The sequence below is a fragment of the Lepidochelys olivacea genome, assembly GCF_965140295.1.
Source record: "Lepidochelys olivacea isolate rLepOli2 genome assembly, chromosome: 1".
Classification (NCBI taxonomy): Eukaryota; Metazoa; Chordata; order Testudines; family Cheloniidae; genus Lepidochelys; species Lepidochelys olivacea.
This window is the reverse complement of record NC_140411.1, coordinates 41296369-41319619: the sequence shown is the minus strand read 5'-3', so window position 1 is coordinate 41319619 and position 23251 is coordinate 41296369. Positions and strand designations below refer to the sequence as shown.

At 43.6% G+C, this 23251-nt stretch overlaps 1 protein-coding gene across 9 annotated transcripts in view; it reads right to left on the bottom strand.

The window, feature by feature from the left end:
- Positions 1 to 23251, bottom strand: part of ZMYM2 (zinc finger MYM-type containing 2) — a 189113-nt gene that overhangs the window by 84631 nt on the left and 81231 nt on the right. For 8 of the 9 annotated variants that reach the window (XM_084649446.1, XM_084649445.1, XM_084649451.1 and 5 more), the window contains 2 exons: positions 3032 to 3182; positions 1942 to 2057 (listed from right to left, as the gene is read on the bottom strand). The exons of the other annotated variant lie outside the window; for it this stretch is intronic. In XM_084649446.1, the coding sequence (XP_084505572.1) occupies positions 1942 to 2057; positions 3032 to 3182 (267 nt within the window). The remainder of the gene's footprint in view (positions 1 to 1941; positions 2058 to 3031; positions 3183 to 23251) is intronic. 9 annotated transcript variants of the gene reach the window in all.

Genomic DNA, 23251 nt, shown 5'->3' with positions numbered 1-23251 from the left:
ATTTGTCGCCAGTGCCAGTGGGCGGTGCCTGTGCGGGGTAAGGCGGGGACACCTCCCAACTATAGTACTGTACTATATGGCAAAAAAAATTTCCCTGGGACCTAACCCCCGCATTTACATTCATTCTTATGGGGAAACTGGATTAGCTTAACATCATTTCACTTAAAGTCGCATTTTTCAGGAACATAACTACAACGTTAAGTGAGGAGTTACTGTAAGTCATCACCTGAAGTGGACGATTTAGCCAACTACCACTAAATATCTGACCTTCCATCTCTGGTTAAAAGTATTTAAAAGATTGCACCAAGACAATTTGTGGATGCCTCAGATCATTTTAGTCCATGTTAACCTGGGCTGGGCACAGACCTAGTATAGCACAGACACTGTAAAGGTAGCACTGGCTGATCTCCTATGAAAGAGGAACAGCCAGTAGCCATGCCAACATTTGTAGATCTGTCAGCTGCTTTCAGTATCATGGATGAAACACTGTCTGGTCTGCAAGGCCAAGCAGGAGGAGACAGGATTGTCCTTTAGTAGCTTTCTCTCTCAAGAGATACCAAACTGCTTTTCAGCCTCAAGAACTCTCACATGTAGAATTCTACAGGATTCATCATAATGAACAAAGGGGGTAGGTGGGAATGACAAATATACACATGACTGCTGGGAAGGTTAGCAAGAGGCATGGGTTATAGTTTTTCAATATGCTGACAACACTAGGGTGACCAGATGTCCTGATGTTATAGGGATAGTCCCAATTTTGGAGGCTTTTTCTTATATAGGCACCTATTACCCCCCACCTCCCGTCCTGATTTTTCACACTTGCCCTCTGGTCACCCTACACAACACCCAGCTCTATTTTGTTATTTCATCCAATCTAGACTGTGCTGTTAGACGCCTTACCAGATGTTTGATAAAGACTGGGGCATAGATGAAGGCTATCTGGCTGAAGATCAATCTGGAGAAGATTGATGTGATGCTGGTAGATATGCGAGAAGCAACCAGAAAATGCAGGGGGGGATTACGTCTGCTCCCATAAATGTGCAAATTTTAACAACATATGGGAAGCCATTTGGGGGTATTGCTGGATCCCCAGTCACTGCTGGACAATCATATAGCAACAGTATTAAGAAGACTTTATTCCATTTTTGTTTAATCTGGAGATTGCAACAATTTCTTTCAGATGCAGACTAGGCTATTGTCATTCATACCTTTCTCACCTAAAGATTTAACTACTGCAGTGCAGTCTATATGGAGGCTACACCTTAAATCAAACCAGAAATTGAAGCTTGTGAGGAACATGACAGTCCATTTGGTAAGTAGCGTATCCCACCAGAAAAACAGGGTATCAGTGCTCTGGGATGTGCATTGGCAACCTATTTGTTCTCTGGGTACAGTTTAAGTGGCTCATTTTCATCTGCAAGTCCTCAATGGCACAGAATGTAACAGTTTCAGAGAAAGCCTCTGTCCCCATGACATATTGCCGTAGTTGCAGTCAGTGGAGCCCCATATGGTAGGTATTCAAACATGAAGGACTCTCAACTTTGGAATTCACTTCCTGGCCCACTTTGTCTGAAAGATCCAGAATTTGTTATCCTTCAGTGCACACTGCAGGGCTCATCTTTGTACACATGCTTTTTTGGGGGGGAAGGATGTGGTGAGGACTGATATTGGTGGGTGTGCCCACGTATTGCTGGGATATATTTTGTATTGGTTATTTTCAGATTTTTAGGTTCTGAGTTTTATTCTTTATGAAATTGTACTTTTCATTATGTCAAAGTTGCCTGTGGCCCAAGATAGGCTTTTTTTTTTTAGTTTTAGTGCAAAAATCAAAATAAGCTATGTAAAAGCCAGATATTTTAATATGCACATATTTAACACACGCATCAACAAATATATACATATATATTTTCAGGGAGGAAGAGATTTAACACAACAGCTAACCTGAAATTTAGCTACACAACTGGAACTGCAAAAGTTGTACAGTTTTCCATCAGGCATTGTGGCTTGATATTGAGGTAAAGTGTTTCGTTTACAAAAGTGGCAAATAATTCCCATACCTAAAAGAAAAACGTAGTTTACAAAGAAAATAAATACAAGTAGTAGTGTAGAAATTTACTGGGTTATAATTTACCACTTCCTCTCATTTTATTAATGTAAAATCTAAACTTCATAATTAAATTTTCCTACCAAAAAAACTACTAGGCTCTGAAAATCTCACACACACGAGACAGGAAAATATACATTTTAGTTCTTCCTGATCTTCTTTGTTAAACCTCAAAGTTAAAGTATTGTTGTGTTCCTATCAAAAACTTATTAGTATTTCCAATTTGGTGAACAAACTAATTCACTTTGTCTCCTTTTCCCACTCAGACATCTTGACAGATTTATACACCCCTTTCCCAGAATAAATGTCTTGGCTAAATGATGTATCTCGTGAAAGACACACAGTTGCAATGTCTCATGCATATGGACGGAATTTATTCAGTATTGGATGGTATCAAATATGAAAAAGTACCACGTACATGCATGAAGACTGTACTCTGTAGTACTCTGACTCTGTAGCATCACTAGTGTACACTATTTAATATGTCTCAATGTCCGTCCATCCCCTCCCCCAGTAACCTACAAGCCTCAATACACTGGAAAACTTTTTTTTTTTTTGGGCGGGGGGAGATTTGGGAATCAATATGCTAAAAGGAAGAGAGGGTTACAATATTCCAAATGGGAGATGACCAGAGCAGGGACTAAAATATTACAAGTCTAGAATATAAAAAGACAGTATGTTTTTCCTTTAAAATCTGCAAAACACTCAGATACAATAGTGATGAGTGTAATTTTAAAACCTACATGAATTTATATTCTAAAACAGAAAAAATAATCTTAGTACAAAGTGAGACTACTTTTGCAAATCTTATGTCTTTTCTTCTTCACAAGAGAAATAAACAGAAGTAAAACATGGAAATAAAAAAAAAGTGTTTTAATTCAAATCTACTCTTATCAGTGATGAAAAGCCACCATCCTTTTCACTTACTTTGTGATTTTGCATATTTTGCTTTGTGTGTGTTCATGCATGCAGTTGAGCAGTATGGCTCCATATATCCATTAGGTCCTATGCACTGAGTCATTTCAAAAAACCTGCACTGAGCTCTGCAACCAGTACAAGTTGTTAATTTGCCATATTTCTAAAACATAAAACAAAGCAAAACAATGCATTAGTCATGACCTTAAGTTACATTACACTAAGTACATAGGAAGATACATTTTCTGCTATTCTCACCTCATTAGAATCTTCCTGTATTACATAAAAGATCTAGAACATTTATTTTGGCAGGGAAGGATGGCTTGGCTAAAAATAAATATTTTTTTAAATTTAAAGCGTATTGAAAAAAATTTTGTGAACTGTGTTAGAGCCTAGGTAAGTCTGAGTGGTTACAATAGTTTGGAGGTAACAACATTTATCCCTTCCTGCTAGTGGATTAATGGTGTAATGAAAGAAGAGTCTTTTCATGGAGGGAGGTGGGGCGGAAAACTAAAGTTTAAAATAAGGGATACTCTAAGCTCCAAAAAGGACTTCACCCAAGCAGAAAGAAAGGGCACAAGCAATTAGGCACCAAAATAGAACTCAGTAGGATATATGGAAAGTGGGATTTTATGTTAAATGCTAAAAAAGAAAGATTAAAAATGCTTTCATGAAGTTGAAATAAAATACATGGAATCTCTCTGTTTATAGACATGCTTGCCAGAAGCTGTGAATAGGCAACAGGGGATGAATCACTTGATGATTATCTGTTCTGTTCATTCCCTCTGGGGCACCTGGCATTGGCCACTGTCAGAAGACAAGATATTAGGCTAGATGGATCTTTGGTGTGACCCAGTATGGTCATTCTTATGTAAGCAGTAAAACAGGTTTCATCTTAAACCGCTCCCAAGGTAATTTTAGATATAAAGTGGTCATGCTCTTGTGCACCAGTATCTTATAGAAATACCCTGTACTTGACCTTCCACGCTAAATGACTCTCATAAGACTATCAGTAGCAAAATAATTACTGGTGAAATACAACCAACTTTCAGTGGGATCAAACGCTCCACTGAGGTTGCCTGATGTTATGCTATACCATGGCTACGATGAATATTGCTGTAGCCAGCAGAGCTAACATTAATATTGTTAGAGCTAAAGCTTTCTGGCTCTGACAAATCCTGAAGAGTGGATTTCTCTTAACTTTACAATATCTTGGGGCTCCTGTCCTGATGCAGTTGAGCCACGTCTAGAAGAGTTTCTATGTACATCAACTGATGACCCAACTGCAAGTTGAGACTTTGGGTGAACTCTAGGTAATTACAACACCGTGATGGTGACCAGTTGATTTTAGACACTCCTCACCCCCATCAGTAGTATCATTCCACCCCACAAGAGCACTCTCAAACCGTGCAGGTAAGTCAAACTAAGCCAAGGTAATCACTTAGTGAACACAAGTAGTACAGATGCCAACACAAACGGAATACACAAAATGGATAGTGCTGATGTCTTATATGAATTTGATACACATCTCAGTTAAGTAAGGATCCAAATGTACACAGAAGCATCAACAAGATACAACACAAAGCCAGTGGCCTCTATCTAGTAGTAGTATACTTGCTCGTAGGTGACCATCTTGAATTTTTCCTTTGAGGGATTACTGATTCATATATCATTATGTTGGATGAAGCCCTTCTAACATTTTAGGTATCTGGAAGCACTTGGAATAAAATCTGTTCCCTAATTTTGTCCAGTAGCCCATGCTTGATGGTAGACTTTTTCAAGAGGAATTTTCTGCAGTATCTTTTCCTAGTAGTTTCCCAAAATCATTCAACATCCAGGGCCCTTCCACTTCTATCAGTCAAGGGGAGGATGTAAGGACATAATTATCCTGTTTGCTGAGGGAACCTTGTTTGGGTACTTTTGGCTCTCTTAGTCTTTAAGGATTTATCATTAGTGACTTAGTCAAATCCAGAAGTCTATGCAGTCACTGGAGAAACTTGTGGAAAGTCAGTTCTTACAGATCAGAGAGTCTATAATATTCTCTCGCCTCTGTAAAATGCACACACACACACACACACACCACCCACCCCAATTTGGTGAATTAATTTGCAACGGATAACAAAGCCTCATGGTACTCCAAAGAGTTTGGCTTCATGACCTGTGCAAGCCACTTTGAGGCATCCTGTGTTGTTGATCCGTTCTGCTTCAAGAGTGGCTGGGTCTGTGCTTATGTGGACAATCCTAGCACCAAGAAGGAGGGATTCAACTCTGGCTTCTATTTAGAGAATCAATCCTTTGAAGGATTCCAGACCAATTTCATGCCCAGCTTACTGGAGATTCTCAGGAGTGCTTCTTGGAGAGTTTGCTCGTTGCGGGTGACATTTCTAATCAGACATATGACACCCACATAATTCACTCAACTCCCAAGCAAATGCAAAAGACATGCTCACCTGTGAGGAATATCTTGTAGCAGCACTTCTTGAAACCATGTAAAGCAAAATTTAAAGAACTTAGCTATACGGAGAACAGTAAAGACCTCAAGGTAAAGTCTATGGAGGACTAGAATCCAGGAAGAAAGCCCTAAGAGCATTGAGTAATTACTCCAAAATCTATGCAGATAACCACTCAAAAGGCTCTAAGCAAAATCTGGAAGCACCGATGCAATTATGCTAAAAGGGAACTTTATAGATTGATTCTGCTCCTGGACACAGTCTGACAGCAGGAATGCAGTACGCAGGAGGTCAGACTAAATGATCTCGATGGTCCAATTTGGCTTTTACGTCTATGACAAATCACTGAAGCCTCCACAGGATTCTGGACTGGAAGAAGAGATCAAAATTAAACTGTCAGGCCTTGAAGGCTATCAGCACTCCACAGTATAGAAAAACAGAGATGCAAAAAAAATGAGATTTATTATACATTGACTGGAATGTTGGGGGAACACTCTGAAGGATATCCTATGTCTAACAAAGGAATGGTGGACAAAACAGAGTTGCAAAGGCAGCCAGAAAGGGTCACAGAGACCTTATTGCATGTCTGGAATAACGAAATGGCGTTTAGTATACAATCAGTAGCATAAGTAGCCAGGAGAGCTGGCTGTATTTTAAAGAATCCTTATTCAGGTTACAGGAACAAACCATTCCGATGTGTAGAAAGAATAGTAAATATGGCAGGCGACCAGCTTGGCTGAACAGTGAAATCCTTGCTGATCTTAAATACAAAAAAGAAGCTTACAAGAAGTGGAAGATTGGACAAATGACGAGGGATGAATATAAAAATATTGCTCGGGCATGCAGGAGTGAAATCAGGAAGGCCAAATCACACCTGCAGTTGCAGCTAGCAAGAGATGTTAAGAGTAACAAGAAGGGTTTCTACAGGTATGTTAGCAACAAGAAGAAAGTCAAGGAAAGGGCGGGCCCCTTACTGAATGAGGGAGGCAACCTAGTGACAGAGGATGTGGAAAAAGCTAATGTACTCAATGCTTTTTTTGCCTGTCTTCACAAACAAGGTCAGCTCCCAGACTACTGCACTGAGCAGCACAGCATAGGGAGGAGGTGACCAGCCCTCTGTGGAGAAAGAAGTGGTTCAGGACTATTTAGAAAAGCTGGACGTGCACAAGTCCATGGGGCCAGATGTGCTGCATCCGAGAGTGCTAAAGGAGTTGGCAGATGTGATTGCAAAGCCATTGGTCATTATCTTTGAAAACTCATGGCAATCGGGGGAAGTCCCGGACGACTGGAAAAAGGCTAATGTAGTGCCCATCTTTAAAAAAGGGAAAAAGGAGGATCCTGGGAACTACAGGCCAGTCAGCCTCACCTCAGTCCCTGGAAAAATCAAGGAGCAGGTCCTCAAGAAATCAATTCTGAAGCACTTAGAGGAGAGGAAAGTGATGAGGAACAGTCAGCATGGATTCACCAAGGGCAAGTCATGCCTGACTAACCTAATTGCATTCTATGACGAGATAACTGGCTCTGTGGATGAAGGGAAAGCAGTGGACATGGTGTTCCTTGATTTTGGCAAAGCCTTTGACACAGTCTCCCACAGTATTCTTGCCAGCAAGTTAAAGAAGTATGGGCTGGATGAATGGACTAGAAGGTGGATAGAAAGCTGGCTAGATTGTCGGGCTCAAAGGGTAGTGATCAATGACTCCATGTCTAGTTGACAGCCGGTATCAAGCAGAGTGCCCCAAGGGTCGGTCCTCGGGCCGGTTTTGTTCAATATCATTTAAAATCTGTAGGATGGTGTGGATTGCACCCTCAGCAAGTTTACAGATGACACTAAACTGGGAGGAGAGGTAGATACGCTGGAGGGTAGGGATAGGATACAGACGGACCTAGACAAATTGGAGGATTGGGCCAAAAGAAATCTGATGGAGGTTCAACAGGGACAAGTGCAAAGTCCTGCACTTAGGACGGAAGAATCCTATGCACCGCTACAGACTAGGGACCGAATGGCTAGGCAGCAGTTCTACAGAAAAGGACCGAGGGGTTACACTGGACAAGAAGCTGGATATGAGTCAACAGTGTGCCCATGTTGCCAAGAAGGCCAATGGCATTTTGGGATGTATAAGTAGGGGCACTGCCAGCAGATCGAGGGACATGATCGCTCCCCTCTATTTGATACTGGTGAGGCCTCATCTGGAGTACTGTGTCCAGTTTTGGGCCCCACACTACAAGAAGGATGTGGAAAAATTGGAAAGAGTCCAGCGGAGGGCAACAAAAATGATTAGGGGACTGGAACACATGACTTATGAGGAGAGGCTGAAGGAACTGGGGATGTTTAGTCTACGGAAGCGAAGAATGAGGGGGGATTTGATAGCTGCTTTCAACTACCTGAAAGGGGGTTCCAAACAAGATGGATCTAGACTGTTCCCAGTGGTAGCAGATGACAGAACAAGGAGCAATGGTCTCAAGTTGCAGTGGGGGAGATTTAGGTTGGATATTAGGAAAAACTTTTTCACTAGGAGGGTGGTGAAACACTGGAATGCGTTACCTAGGGAGGTGGTGGAATCTCCTTCCTTAGAAGTTTTTAAGGTCAGGCTTGACAAAGCCCTGGCTGGGATGATTTAATTGGGGATCGGTCCTGCTTTGAACAGGGGGTTGGACTAGATGACCTCCTGAGGTCCCTTCCAACCCTGATATTCTATGATTTTATGATTCTATGATAAGAAGGTGTCATGGCCCACTACCAGTGTTTCAGAGATTCAAACAGACTTGCAATTAAAGAAGTTCCTATTCTGCTTCATGCTGCAAGCTTGAAACATTACAGTGAGAAAAATCTGTGCTGATGGTATCTATACAGAATCTCCAAATCCAAACCTAGAGATCTTAATTTGCTTAATGTTTTTATTTTATATTAGAAAGCCAATGTCTTTATATTTTCATCCCATGAGTTTCTATATGGACATAAACTGTACCATAAGTAATACAATTTTCCCAGTGGTACATTAAGGTGTAATTCTATGGAAAGATTCTGGAGGTATCTAATCACAACAACAAAGCTCTCACTGTTTGTCACTGACCCCTACAAGGAGATTTTAACACTTTTGCAATATTGATAGTACAGTGTTTAACACAATATTTTGTATACAAAAATCTCCCTCTCCAATCCCGTTATCACTTCTTCCAACCTTAACTACTGTGCCATCTTTTCTGCTGAATCTTTTTTCCATATCTTGTTTCTACTCTTGTTGGCCCGCCACCAAACTAGTAAATTTGTACGTTAAAACCATCTGCAATCCCAAAAGCATATTAAGTGTATAAACTTTTCAGCTTTTACTTTATGTTAAGTACTAAACAGTATTAGAGACAGTACAGGTGTCTCAGATGGCTTTTGTATGAAATGGTTCTGAGAGACTACAAAAGATGGTTTCCATTTATTCTGCAGTTCTGCTGGTGAGGACCTGCTGTAAAATCTAACCTTTGCTGTAGAAATGAATGATGGAATCTAACTCTTCTTTAACACACAAACAAGTTTCTCTCTCATACAGTTGTGAAGGCAACTGTCAAAACTCAAAAATATAACCCCAAGTGGTGTTCTCGATTTCCAAGGTAACAGAAAATCTGCATCAATAGTTCTGAGAAATGTAATGCTCTCCCTTTAAACACAAAGGGTTATTGTTTTTATTTGTTAAGCATCAACAATATGCTCAGTCCAATAGACAAGATAAATAATAAGACAGTCCTGACCCTGGAAGCATTATAATCCTGAAAACAGAAGGAAAAAAGATAAACCAAGATACACTAAGAGAGTGAGAGGAAGAAGTTACCTTAGATAAATTTTTAAAGTCTTAAATATTGTGGGCCTTAAGGAAAAAATGGGTCTTCAGACAGGATGCAAATAAAGAAACTATAGAGATCCTCAACACTGGAATTGAAAAGGCTTTCCAAGCAGGGGCAGCTTGAAGACTGACCGAAGGAAAAGGAAATAAAGCAATCAAGAGGGCACTGAAGCTAGCATCGCTGACAGCCCAACACTGTAGCATTTAATTTCAGAAAGGGGAACTACACAAAAATAAAGAAGTTAGTGAAACAGAAATTAAAAGGTACAGAGCCAAAACTGAAATCCCTGCAACCTGCATGGAAACTTTTTAAAGACACCATAATAGAGGCTCAACTTAAATGTATACCCAAATTAAAAAACATAGTAAGAGAATCAAAAAAAGGGGCACTGTGGCTAAACAACAAAGTAAAAGAAGCAGTAAGAGGCAAAAAAGCATCCTTTAAAAGTGGAATTTAAATCACAGTGAGGAAAATAGAAAGGAGCATACACTCTGGCAAATGAAGTATAAAAAGATAATTAGAAAGACAAAAAAGAATTGGAAGAACAGCTAGCCAAAGACTCAAAGTAATAGCAAAAAAAATTTTAAGTACATCAGAAGCACGAAACCCACTAAACAACCAGTGGGGCCACTGGAAGATCGAGATGCTAATGGAGCACTCAAGGACGATAAGGCCATTGCGGAGAAACCTGAATTCTTTGCATTGGTCTTCATCGCTGAGGATGTGAAGGAGATTCCCAAACCTGAGCCATTCTTTTTAGGTGACAAATCTGATGAACCATCCCAGATTGAGGTGTCATTAGAGGTGGTTTTGGAAGAAACTGATATTACTGTTTAGTTTAAGTCACCAGGACCAGATGGTATTCACCCAAGAGTTCTGAAGGAACTCAAATGTGAAATTGCAGGACTACTAACTGTACTCTGTAACCTATCATTTAAATCAGTTTCTGTACCAAATGACTGGAGGGTAGCTAACGTGATGCCAATTTTTAAAAAGGGCTCCAGGGGTGATCCCGGCAATTAAAGGCCGGTAAGTCTGACTTCAGTACTGGGCAAACTGGTTGAAACTATAGTAAAGAACAAAATTGTCAGACACATAGATTAACAACAGGTTTAAAACAAACAAAAGGAAATATTTCTTCACACAACGCATAGTCAACTTCTGGAACTGTTTGCCAGAGGATGTTGTGAAAGCTAAGACTAATAGGGTTCAAAAAAGAACTAGATAAATTCATGGAGGATAGGTCCATCAATGGCTATTAGCCAGGATAGGCAGGGAAGGTGTCCCTAGCCTCTGTTTGTCAGAAGCTGGGAATGAGCATCAGGGAATGGATCACTTGATGATTACTGTTCATTCCCTCTGGGGCACTGGCATTGGCCACTGTCAGAAGACAGGATACTGGGCTAGATGGACTTTTGGTCTTACCCAGTATGGCTGTTCTTACGATAAAGGGGGTAGGAAGGAATACAAAGGAACTTCTTAACTTTTCAAACTGATGGTGACTTTAAACATTACTATTTCATTGTTCATTTTAGAAATACGTGGAAACTCAGAGAGCTAATATGATAGTTAGATGTGGTGGCAGAGATGGTAGCTGACGAAGACTGACAGATTTCAACCTTCCACCCCTATTTCCAGTTATCTTCAACTATGCCCATAAGGAAGTACAGAAAAGCAGATGGGTTCCCTCCACAAAAGCTATACAACAGGATATAAAAACTCTTTCTATGCCTTCCCAAAGGGTCATTTACCCAACTGCCAAGACTTCCAGTTTTCCACCATCCTCTACAGTACACTGGCATAGCCAGAATCAAAGGCAAGTTTTAAGAACACAAATTAAGGGAGAGCATAAATTAAAAATATGAAATAAAATAATTAAAATAAAATAAATTGTTTAGATAATAGCATAGAGAGTACACTTCTAAATTTGCAGAGAATACCAAGCAGGGAGGGATTACAACTGCTTTCGAGGATAGGATTAAAATTAAAAAAGCTCTGGACAAACTGGAGAAATGATCTGAAGTAAATAGGATGAAATTCAATTCGGACAAATGCAAAGTACTACATTTAGGAAGGAACAATCAACTGGACACATACAAAATGGGAAATGACTACATAGGAAGGTATACTTTGGAAAGGGATTTGAGGGGTATAGTGACTCACAAGCTAAATATGAGTCAATAGTGTAGCACTGTTGCAAAAAAAGCTTACATCATTCTGGAATGTATTAGCAGGAGTGTTGTAAGCAACACACAAGAAGTAATTCCTTCTGCTCTACTGTGCGCAGATTAGGCCTCAGGTGGAGTAATGTATCCAGTTCTGGGCATCACATTTCAGGAAGGATGTGGACAAAATTGGAGAAAGTCCAGAAGAGAGCAACAAAAATGATTAAAGGTCTAGAAAACATGACCTAGGTGGGAAGACTGAAAAAAAATGGGTTTGTTTAGTCGTCGTCCCCGCCCATCCCCACATCCCTTCAGTGGCAGGGCTCTGGGCTTTACCCTTGGAGTGGTGGGGCTCTGGACTTCAGCCCCACCCCACCCCACCCGGCTTCAGCAGGGCAAGTCTAACCGGGGTGGGTCCCTGAAGAGGGACAGGGAAGAGGGCTGGGAGAGAGAAATGGAGGGAACAAATTGAAGAGAATACACCAATTCTACTATGTGCAAGACCCATTGGTCTGAGCAGTGGCGTAGCCAGGTGGAAAAAACAGGGGGAGCGGAGATAAAAAAGGCGCCACCCTCTGGTACTCAAGGACCCCCCTCCGCCACCGCAATGCCGCCGAAGACCAGAGCGAGTGAAGGACCCAATGCCGAAGTGCTGCTGAAGACCCGGAGAGCCACCGGGTGAGTATCGGGGGTGGCGCCTTTTTTTTATCTCCACTCCCCGACCCGCCACTGAAGACCCGGAGCGCCAGCGGGTGAGTAAAAATGTAAAAGGCGCCGAAGATTTTAAAAGGCGCTACTTCTGCTCGGTAGGGGAGCAGCCGCTGCACCGCTCCTCCCTAGCTACGCTACTGGGTCCGAGGTGATCCAGGCCCAGGCATGGTAGAAATGAGATAGACTGTTCACAAAACGGTGAAAAGGATCTGGTCTGATGCATCACACCCAGGCACCCCTTCAAAGGGCAAGTCCTGAATTGTTTGCTGGACCTTTTGCGGAAGGCTCGAAGCCTGCAGCCACAAGCTCCTTCTCACGGCAATGGTGGTTGAGATAATGCGGGTTGCTGAGTCCATTGAGTCTAGAAAGGCTTGCAAGGAGGTTCTTGGTCTGGCCTGGATTCAGTTGGAAGCAACTCTTTAAACATGGTCAGAGTGTCCCAAGAATTAAAACTGTAGCAGCTGAGGACTGCTTGCTCGTTGGCAATACGAAGCTGGAGTCCTCAAGTAGAGCAGACCTTTCGGCTGAAGAGGTCCAGCTTCTTCGCCTCTTTATAGTTGGGCATTGGTCTCTGCTACCCTTACCTCTCCTTTTCATTTGCGGCCACCACAATTAATGTGCCCGGCTGAGGGTGAGTAAATAGGTACTCAACCCTTTTGAGGGTACAAAGGACTTTCTTTCCACTCCTTTGGCTGGGGGGGGCAAGAGAGGCAGGTGTCTGCCATAGAGTCTTGGTGGTGTTTTGGATGGTCTTAATCAGGGGTCAGGCCACCCCTGAAGGAATTTTGGGTGTCAGTATGTCCACCACAGGGTCAGTTTCCTTCGACACCTCTTCTGCCTGGAGGCCCAAGTTCTAAGCCACTCTCTTGAGTAGCTCCTGGTGTGCTCTGTTGTCCATAGCTAGTAATGTGGCAGACGAGCCAGTCATTGCCTCGTCAGGGGAGGATGAGGATGATGCCCTTGGTGGCACTGGGTCCTCTCGTCCCTGCAGGTTGTGGAGATCCCCCCTGCGCTGATATCTCTTGCATAGTGCCAGGGACGATACTGGCCCTGGTGCTGGCTTCGGAGCCTAGCAGTGGTTCTTCAGCAATAGATGATGTTGGGGTAACCCGCCTTTCTGAGGTGACCAACAGAGACCTCGAGCCTGGCCCTTGGGCTTAGTGGTACACCCACATAGTCCAGAAGGGCCACTGCTAGCCCCTGCTATTGTGGTGGCCAGGGCATCCTGAACTACTGCCCCTCCTCCTGTCTTGATTGGTGCTGAGAGCAGCGCTGGCTCTGTTCTGACATGTACAACTCCAACTGAGCCCAAAGATGACTCAATTCTTGGTGACCACAGTGGTGCCGAACAAGGCATTGCCAGAGAGAATTGCCGAGGGGAAGGCGACCAGTGCCACCTCATGGCAGGTTTACTGTTAGAAAGCATAGCACCTCTCTGTGGTGTCGGGGGCAGTGCCAGGGACAGTGAAGCTGTCACATCATAGCTATGAGGTTCCTGGCTGCCCAGAACATGTCCTGGGTAGACAGAAGATCCAGCTCCTCCACCTGGCTCTCCCGCACAGGGAATCCACCAGTACTGGAATCAATAGACCTGTCTGTGCGGTCGGAGTCAGGAGTGCCAGTTTAGCTAGAGCAGGGGCTCAGTGTCCTGCCATGAGACACATTCCACTAGCGCTTTCATGCTCCACTGCTCTAGTTGTAGACGAATGCCCTCTCTCAGATTTATTTTGCTTGTTGTGTGGCACCGGCGAATGAGAGCAGTGCTTGGTAGCCGCACTGGAATTGTTCGGTGCCAGGGAGCGGCAGTGCCGAGAGTCTCTAGACCCAAAGTCCTTTTATGACACTGCAGCCTCTCTCACTGAGGCTGGTGTCTTCTGTACTGAAGCACTGGGTTTCAGATCCGACACAGACTGGGGACGGAGAGCTGGCTCCATGAAGAGAAAGTTTAACCTAAAGTCCCTCCCCTTCTTGGTTCTTGGGTGGAAGCTTTCAACAGGTGCAAGATCTGCAGTCTGGTGTGCTTCTCCCAAGCACTTTAAACAAGAGTCTTGGGGATTGCCCCAGGAATAGGCTTCTGACAGGACCCACATAATTTAAACCCTTGAGAATGAGGCATGCCCACCTGTAGCCTATATGGTACCAAGTACAAAAGCTGACTATTTCAAAACTGTCAACTCAGTGGGAGACAGAGGTCTTTTTGGAGCAGATGCCTTAAGAGGTGAGGCAGTGTTCCTCTTCCTGAGACCTCTGGATCCTTCCCCTTTCTGGAGGAGTGTTGAGCCGAGGTAAAAGCGGCACTAGATCTGTCTGCAGACAGAGGTATGGGGGGGTTCTGCCACCTGGCCCTGAAGCAGCATGAAAGGGCGCTCCATCATAAGAAGCCTGAGCTTGATCTCTCAGTTCTTACTGTCTCTGGATTTAATGGCTAAACAAAAGTTATAGTCCCATGGGATGTGCAACCTTCCTAGACAGCAAATGCACTTGGAGGTGCCGTCAGTAACTGTGATGGCCTCCCAAGCAACCAAGGCAGTGTTTGAAGTCTGAAGAGTCATAAATGTCCTCCTGAGGAAGGCAAGCATCTCCAAATAGAGAAGAGAGGGGAAAAGGCACTCCTCTCACTAGCAAAACAAAAACAAACCTAAACTGACACTATGCAAAACGTTCTAATTTGACAAGACATGCTCAAGGCAGATACACTAAAGTTGGGTCTCAGGCTGAGACAACTGAGAAAAACTGATAGCAGTTCATCCACACAGCCCTGTATAGCCTCAGTGTGGGGCCAGAAGATGTGTAGGCTGCACACAAGGGCCAAATGGGTACAGCTAGTGAAAATCTCCAATCGACAGCAAATGGAGTGCATGTGTACCTTAACTGGAATGCCCATAGGGACACGACTCAAAGAAGAAGGGGATCAAGAGAGCAAGATGCTTTCCTGAGGGACTGAATGTGAAGTGCCTCAGAGAGCAAGGAAAGCAGAGAAACAAATACCGAGTGGGGACTGGTACTAGAATGGTAGTAGATTGTTTCTTGTATTAACAGAGTCTTCTGTGAATTTAGCTAGAAGTGGTGGTAAACCATTAGGAGACAAGGGCAACCTGCGCTTCTACATAGAAGAAATTGTAAATGGTATGGTACAGTATTACCCAATGCCTTTGGAAAGGAGATGGGGAATGTTTTGTAACGTTCTTCTATCCTCCAATTCCCCTAGCAAGTGAAAAATTTAGAGTAACTGACGACATTTTTAGATCTGATTGTGGACACGGGGATAGGACCTCTATTTTTCAAGTTATCGATGTGTGTATTTGACAGTCCATAGCTGGTCCACATCCCAAGAGGAATTTGAAAGTGCAGAAAGCATTTCTTATCTTTCTAGAGGAGAAAGCAACAAGATATATAGGCTGTATAGGAGAATGAAAAATCGGGGAAAGATTAATCTAAATTTGATGGCAACAAGCCCTGGTTTCTGAAACTCACTGACTAAACTGACCAAGTTTTGCAACAGCTCAAGGTAAATTAATGGAGTTCTTACTGAACATAAAAAAAGAACAGTACCATATCTTTAGCAACTGATGCTTTTTCAAATTTTATTCTGCCCCTAAATCTTCAATATGCTACTTATTTTTGTACTGACAGGCATAGTTGCTTACATAAATTATTTGGGGGAACTAAGATTTTGGTGGCTAGATAGGAGAAAATTTACACTTGCAGCAGTTCGATGGGATAAGCATATTAACTGTATAGTTCTGCTAAAATGAACAGAAAGTAACGTTGGTATTTATATTACCAACGTTACATTTCAAAGGTAACAGCTATTAGAAAGGAAGGGCAGTTCACACCTCACATCTTTGTTTAAAAAATTATCTAAATTCAGGATACACTGCATATTTTACTGTTTACTCTTGAAAAGTTCTCGGCAACATCATTAAGTCTTGAAACACTTTAAAAATGGAAGATTAAATCCTAGTAAACTCTGCAACAAGTGGTAGATTTTGCAGCTAAACTTAACACCAAGGAAAGCGCAATTCTCTTTCAACAGAATAGGAACAGAGAAAGCTTGTCTTGTTCATGATATTGAGGGTGGAGGTAGGAAAGACTACAGATTACATGAGACAACAAGGTGAAGAGGTGAGCCAAGAAACTCAGCATGTCCAGTGAAGTCCCCTGTGGTGATCAGTCAGAAAGCTGTCAGAGAAAGAAGGGGGCTAGCAGTAAACCAGAGTCTGAGCAGAGAGGAGTGTGATAAATGGAGAGAAGTTCAAAAGAGGAGACAAAGATTTGAGAAGAAAGGTGAGTTTGCCTTCTGCTTCTATGGCAGCCTCAGGGAAGAGGTGCTGCACAGATGCTCTATGCAGATGCTGAGTTCAGTGCAACAGGAAAGATACCAGAGTTTGAGCAATATGGAAGATCTGCCAGAGTTTGCAGCAAATGATTTCCCTGTTGGGCCAGTACAGGAAGGGCAATGTGTATCAAGGACATTGGGACCAAAGGGAGGAGGAGGAGAGACAAACCCACAAAGTATCTGGGCGTACTTTCTGCACAGGTTTCAACCTGAAGCACTAAAAAAGAATGGAGACAGGAGGCCCATTTCTTTCAGAACTAAAGATCAGGACAATCTTTAAGATTTTAAATGAGCCTCATGATACTTTATCCATATTCTGCTTTTTAAACACTTTGGGGTTTGACAATACATGTGAGAGTGGACTAGTAGAGCTTCTCCCCAGGCAGTTAAGATTTCAGCACAATTTGGAAAGCTTCAATAAAACATTTATAATCATACTTCAGACTGCCATGTATAACAGTTAAATTACTCAAACTTCCTGTATTAGACGCCAACAGCCACAGAAATTAGATCTGGAAGATTAGGTAATCCTATCTCTTCCCTTGCCAAAGCAATGTAGTGTCGGATTAATAGGGCTCATACCCACAGACTGAAACATTCTCCCAAAATGCAGCCACATTAGCATCTATGCAAAATAATAAATGATCAGCACTTTAATAGCAGAACTGACGTGCATGATGACACTGTACAGACAAGGTCCTTAATTCAAAGAGTTTACAGCCTAATTTGAAGGCTCACAGAGCATGGTATGATCGAGGACACCAAATAAACCAATTTGCAGTACTGTTCTGATAAAACAATATTTTAAGGTTAGTTCAACATGTTTGTTTTTTGGTGTTTTATGGGCATGATCATGTGGGAAAGGAGAAAATAGTGCCCGTGTGCAAGTTAGGAGAGCTGAATGTTCTAAGAGGGATTTCAAGGAGAACAGAGGTTCCTTGGTGAATAGATAAAGCAAAGACCCTTCCAGGCATAGGGACCAGAATTTTAAAAATTAAGGAGTTGTGAGAGAGAAAAAAATAAAACATTAAAGAAGAATAGATAAAGCAGAGAGCATGACAGAAAAACAAATTCCTTTCATGCTGTACTTGTCACAAATGAACCACTAGGAGGGGCGGAGGATGTATAGCTTTTAGTTTTGCAGCACGTTATGGTGATGGATCCTTGTTTAAACAAGGAATACAACCAGAAGCCCTGTCACTCCTTTACAGTTCTCACTCACATTTGAAAGGAAGGCTATGACTACATAAAGAACTGGTACTAAGTCCATTCTCTTACTTGAAAATCTCTAAATGGCTTGTGCTCAATTGGTTAGCTCTCACCACAACACGCAAGATGAACAGGTTTTAAAGTAAGCCTCCACAAGTCAAGTGGGGCTCTCCCCCTTTTTCCTGTCAGCATACCAAGACCTCGATTGCTTGGAAACAGCCTAGAGAGTTAGGTCCAAATGCACATTCTAACAAGAAGGCAGGGAAAGAAAGAGTACTCTGCATAAGAAAAAAGCCAAATTTAAGACACTAAAGGGGTGTTCTGACCTGGAAAAAGGATCAAATGTTAACTCGTGATGAAAGGGCTGAGAGAGAGACGGAATTGGTACTCAGGCCAGGAACCGAGAATAGGCCTGGTCTGCAGTACAAAGTTAGGCCAATGAAAGACAGCTTGAGTCAACCTAGTTGTATATGTGTCTACACTTAAATTAATCTCCCACCACTCTAAGGCCATGTCTACACTACCTGCCAGATTGGCAGGTAGTGATCCATCTACTGGGGATCGATTTATCACGTCTAGTGTAGACGTGATAAATCGATCCCCAATCGCTCTGCTGTCGACTCTGGAACTCCACCAGGGCGAGAGGCGGAAGCGGATTCGGCAGGGGAGCGGCGGCTGTCGATCCCACGCCACGAGGATGCAAAGTAAGTGATTCTAAGTCGATCTAAGATATGTCGACTTAAGCTACACTATTCTCATAGCTGAAGTTGCGTATCTTAGATCGATCCCCCCCACCACCAGTGTAGACCAGACCTAAGAGCCCCATTATGCCGACACAGTAACACCACCTCTCTGAGCAGCATAGAGCCAAGATCCATGTACAGTGCATGTCAGTCTCTAAGGTTCCATTAGTACTCCACAGTGCATGTAGACACTGCGTTACTTATGTTGACCCTAATTGTCCTCCAGCAGCTGTCCCACAATGTCCTATACTGATCATTCTGGTCATCATTGTGACCTCTACGGCTCACCAATTTTTGAAATTCCCCTTCCTAATTGCCTAGCTTGGCAACCACACCAAGCAGCTCTACATCATAGAGTGCAACAGGCCAGCTGACCACACTGGCTACACACTCCAAATGGGGTCCTGCCTGTACTAGACATGAGATATTGGATCTCTTAGGCCTGTGGAGAGAAGAGGCTATGCAGGCACAGATCCAAACCAGCTACAGAAACTGACAACTACAAGCAGATTGCTCATGGGATGCAGGAGGAAGAGTATAAATGGAGGACAGCAGCAGTTCCATATGAAACCAAGGAGCTGTGACAGGCATACCAGAAGGCTAGGGAGGCCAACAATTGATCCAGTGCCAAGCTGCAGACCTGCTGCTTTTATGAAGAGCTACAGGCCATATTCGTTGGAGACTCCACCACCAACCCCTCACAAACACACACACCCCAGCACAGTGGATACCTCCAAGGAGTCCAAGTCACAGGTCCCTGCCATGAACAGTGAGGCTGAGAAGGTGGTGAGGGATGAGGAAGAGAAGGCAGCGTATGGGGGTTGGGTGACCAGGGAAATCCAGTAAGCAGTGAGCCACAACCGGTTTTTGACTCCACTTCAGTCTAGCCATTCGAGCATGGGCTAGGCCAGTGCAAGGAAGGGACCTCAGATAAGTGTGTAGATAAACTTTCAATTACAGGGATGGCCCCACCCAAAGTAGAAGGATATAGCTTTTGACTTTCATTAATTTACTTGACTTGAAGACATACTGGTACAACCAAGAAAGCTGCTATGTGCTTTTCATTCCCCTCTAAAATTGGCAGGGGAGCCCATGAGGAGCAGTTTCTTTATGTACGTAGTGAGGGCCCTTGAATCCTCCTGAAAGATCTCAATGAAACTTTCGAGGTACTCTGCAATCCGCTGCCAAAGCTTTCTAAGGAGGGCTGCCTTATTTCTTCCTCTGTGTTAAGACACTTTCCAAAGCCACTCAGCAGTAACTTCAGCAGGCACCACTGCAGTGTGTGGGTGGCTTCAGGACACCAGCAGCAGCTGTGCTCTCTTCTCTGCCTTTGCTACCCTCCAGAGTGAGATATCAGCTAAAATCACCACTGCCTGTGGAAAATGGTGCCAGTATTCAGTGTCATTGTCCAAAACTACTAGATTCATGGAACTGAGCAATTCCCTCCTCATTTCTTCAATCCCCGGGGGGGGCCACACATACCATAGCCATTGCTGTGACTGGCACCAGGCACAAGCCATCTCAAGCAGAATTGAGAATGTAGTACCTAAAATTGTAGGGGAGCAAGAGTGAGTTCAGCATCTTAAGTTTCACTTTCTGTAGTGGATACACTGACAACGGTACCAGTGTGTTTTATCCACAGCTGCTGACACTGCAGCCTTCAGGATCTTCCCTTCCACACCCACAGAATGCCTCAGCCAGATAAGAAGAATAAGGAAGAGGAGTCAGGATGACATGTTCAGTAAGATCCTGCAAGCCAGTGCTGCGCTGGACTGTGAGCACAGGGCCTGGAGGATGAATTTTGTAGACAGCCTAGAGAAAAGAGTGGAGAGGAGAAAGGCCCAAGAGTCCCAGCAGGAAAAGCATAGAAAAATGCACCAGGACGCGATGGGGCTTCTCAGGCAGCACAGACAAATGCCACAGACTCTGGTGGACTTGCAGGTTCAGCAATACTGGGCTCACCTCCCTCTGCAACCCATTAAGAACTCAAAATCAGGACCTCCCTATACCCCCACAACATTCCACAGGGCATCAAGGGTCACTGCACTACCCCTACCCCTGCACCCCACGGGACACTGAAAACAATCACAGCTTCAAATACACGTGAAAGACATGGTTGGTGTACCTGCAGCTGAAATGGACATGAGCGTTTTTTCCCCTTCGGTAAGTTCTGCTCTGTTAACTTTTATTAAGTTTTGAATGGGGTTTTTTTTTTGTTGTTTTATTTTTTTAAATTGCACAGGGTTTTTTTTACACTAATTTTGTTAAAGAACAAAATTATATTATTTGAATACATACATAATACATCTTTTATCGTTCACAGCATTTGCTGCCGAGTGCTCAGCAGTTCTGAAAGTAACCAATTACCATCACACAACTCAGAGGATCAGTCACAAACAAAATTAATAGGTACACTGACAATGCTATCTTCCTACATGTACAATAATCACTACACAATTCCTACCAGGCCACAAAAGTGCAGGCCCAGATAGAGCACACTACAACAATACACATTACTCTGGCTCACTGTTAAAATGGTCTTTCAAAGCTTCCCTGAGCTGTATAGCTCCAGAACGAACTCTTCTAATAGCCCTTGTGTCTGGCCGTTCAAATTCAGCAGCCACTCCACCTCTGCCCTCTACCCAGTGGAAACTTCCCCACCTTTGCTTCACAGATATTACGCAGGATACAGCAGGCAGTTATAACCATTGGAATATTTTTCTCACTGAGGTCCAATCTTTTGAGTAAACACCAGTACCCCCTAAAACAACTAAAAGCACTTTCAATTGTCATTCTGCACCTGCTGAGCCAGTAGCTGAATCATTCCTTTGTCCTGCACTTGGGACGGAAGAACCCAATGCACAGCTACAGACTAGGGACCGAATGGCTAGGCAGCAGTTCTGCGGAAAAGGACCTAGGGGTGACAGTGGACGAGAAGCTGGATATGAGTCAGCAGTGTGCCCTTGTTGCCAAGAAGGCCAATGGCATTTTGGGATGTATAAGTAGGGGCATAGCGAGCAGATCGAGGGACGTGATCGTTCCCCTCTATTCGACATTGGTGAGGCCTCATCTGGAGTATTGTGTCCAGTTTTGGGCCCCACACTACAAAAAGGATGTGGATAAATTGGAGAGAGTCCAGCGAAGGGCAACAAAAATGATTAGGGGACTGGAACACATGAGTTATGAGGAGAGGCTGAGGGAGCTGGGATTGTTTAGCCTGCAGAAGAGAAGAATGAGGGGGGATTTGATAGCTGCTTTCAACTACCTGAAAGGGGGTTCCAAACAGGATGGCTCTAGACTGTTCTCAATGGTAGCAGATGACAGAACGAGGAGTAATGGTCTCAAGTTGCAGTGGGGGAGGTTTAGATTGGATATTAGGAAAAACTTTTTCACTAAGAGGGTGGTGAAACACTGGAATGCGTTACCTAGGGAGGTGGTAGAATCTCCTTCCTTAGAGGTTTTTAAGGTCAGGCTTGACAAAGCCCTGGCTGGGATGATTTAACTGGGAATTGGTCCTGCTTTGAGCAGGGGGTTGGACTAGATGACCTTCTGGGGTCCCTTCCAACCCTGATATTCTATGATTCTATTGTTGAGGTGGCCAATGTTCAGCTTCATGAGCCAAGGGAGCAAGAGGTAGACTGGGTCCCAGGATCACTATTGGTATTTCAATATTCCCCAATGGTAATCCACCGGATGGGGGAAAAGTCCCTGCTTGTAGTTTTAACAGCCCTGTGTTCTTAAAGAAGAAAGCATCAGACACCTTCCCAGACCAGCCCACACTGATGTCAATGAAGTGTCCCTGGAGATCCACCAATGCTTACATTACCATAGAAAAGTAGCCCTTTTAGTTGACGTACCCAGTGGCAAGGTGATCTGGTAGCAAAATAGTGATGTGTGTGCTGTCTATGGCTCCACTGCAGTTCGGGAACCCCACTGCTGCAAATACTTCCACTGTGTCCTGCACACTGCTCAGAGTCACAGTCCAGGAGGCAATCAATGACCCTGCATGCTTGCATGACAACAGCCTTCCAGGGTGGGTTTCCTGACTCCAGTAGCAATCGGGCCTTGCACGTTTCCACGCTGATCACCACTCAGCTTCTCCACTGTTAGTGCAGCTCTCATGTTGGTGTCCGTGAATTAGCTAGACTGATCTCCGTGCATAGATCCAAGAATGTGGCCTAGAGCAACCAGGAGTTCTGCGGCCACTGCTCGTCATCTTAAACCTGAATTACAATGCGATCCTAGCAGTCAGTGCTTGTTTCTCAGGGCCAGAAGCAGCACTCTACCATCTGCAGCTGCTATGTGAATGCCACCAAAAACCTTGAATTGGTTCTTGCTATGTCCCACAGCAACCTGTCCTCCAAGGAACAGTCATGGTCCCCACGCATTTGGTTCTTTTTGCGGCTCTGCAAGTACTCCAGGATCATGCATCCGGTGCTTACAATGCTCATGACAATAGTACAAAGCTGTGCAAGCTCCATGCTTCTGTCAGAGATAGCGGAAATGAGGAGGGTCATGCGGAACTGTAGGACTTTGAGAAAAAAGCACAAAAATTATGGGATACAGATAACAATGAGATGGAGGCAGCTGCAACTGGGAAATTGCTCCCAGTCACCCGAGGGACTCATTTCGGCCCCATCATGCACTTTCCAAAAGCCTATTACCATAGAAAGTCTCCAATCTCCACTTTGCCTTTCTAAATCTTTTGAATAAGCAAAAGTCACTCCACCCTGAGATGAATGCTGCAGAGCCTGAGCATACTCAGTAATAACTTAGGATTTCTA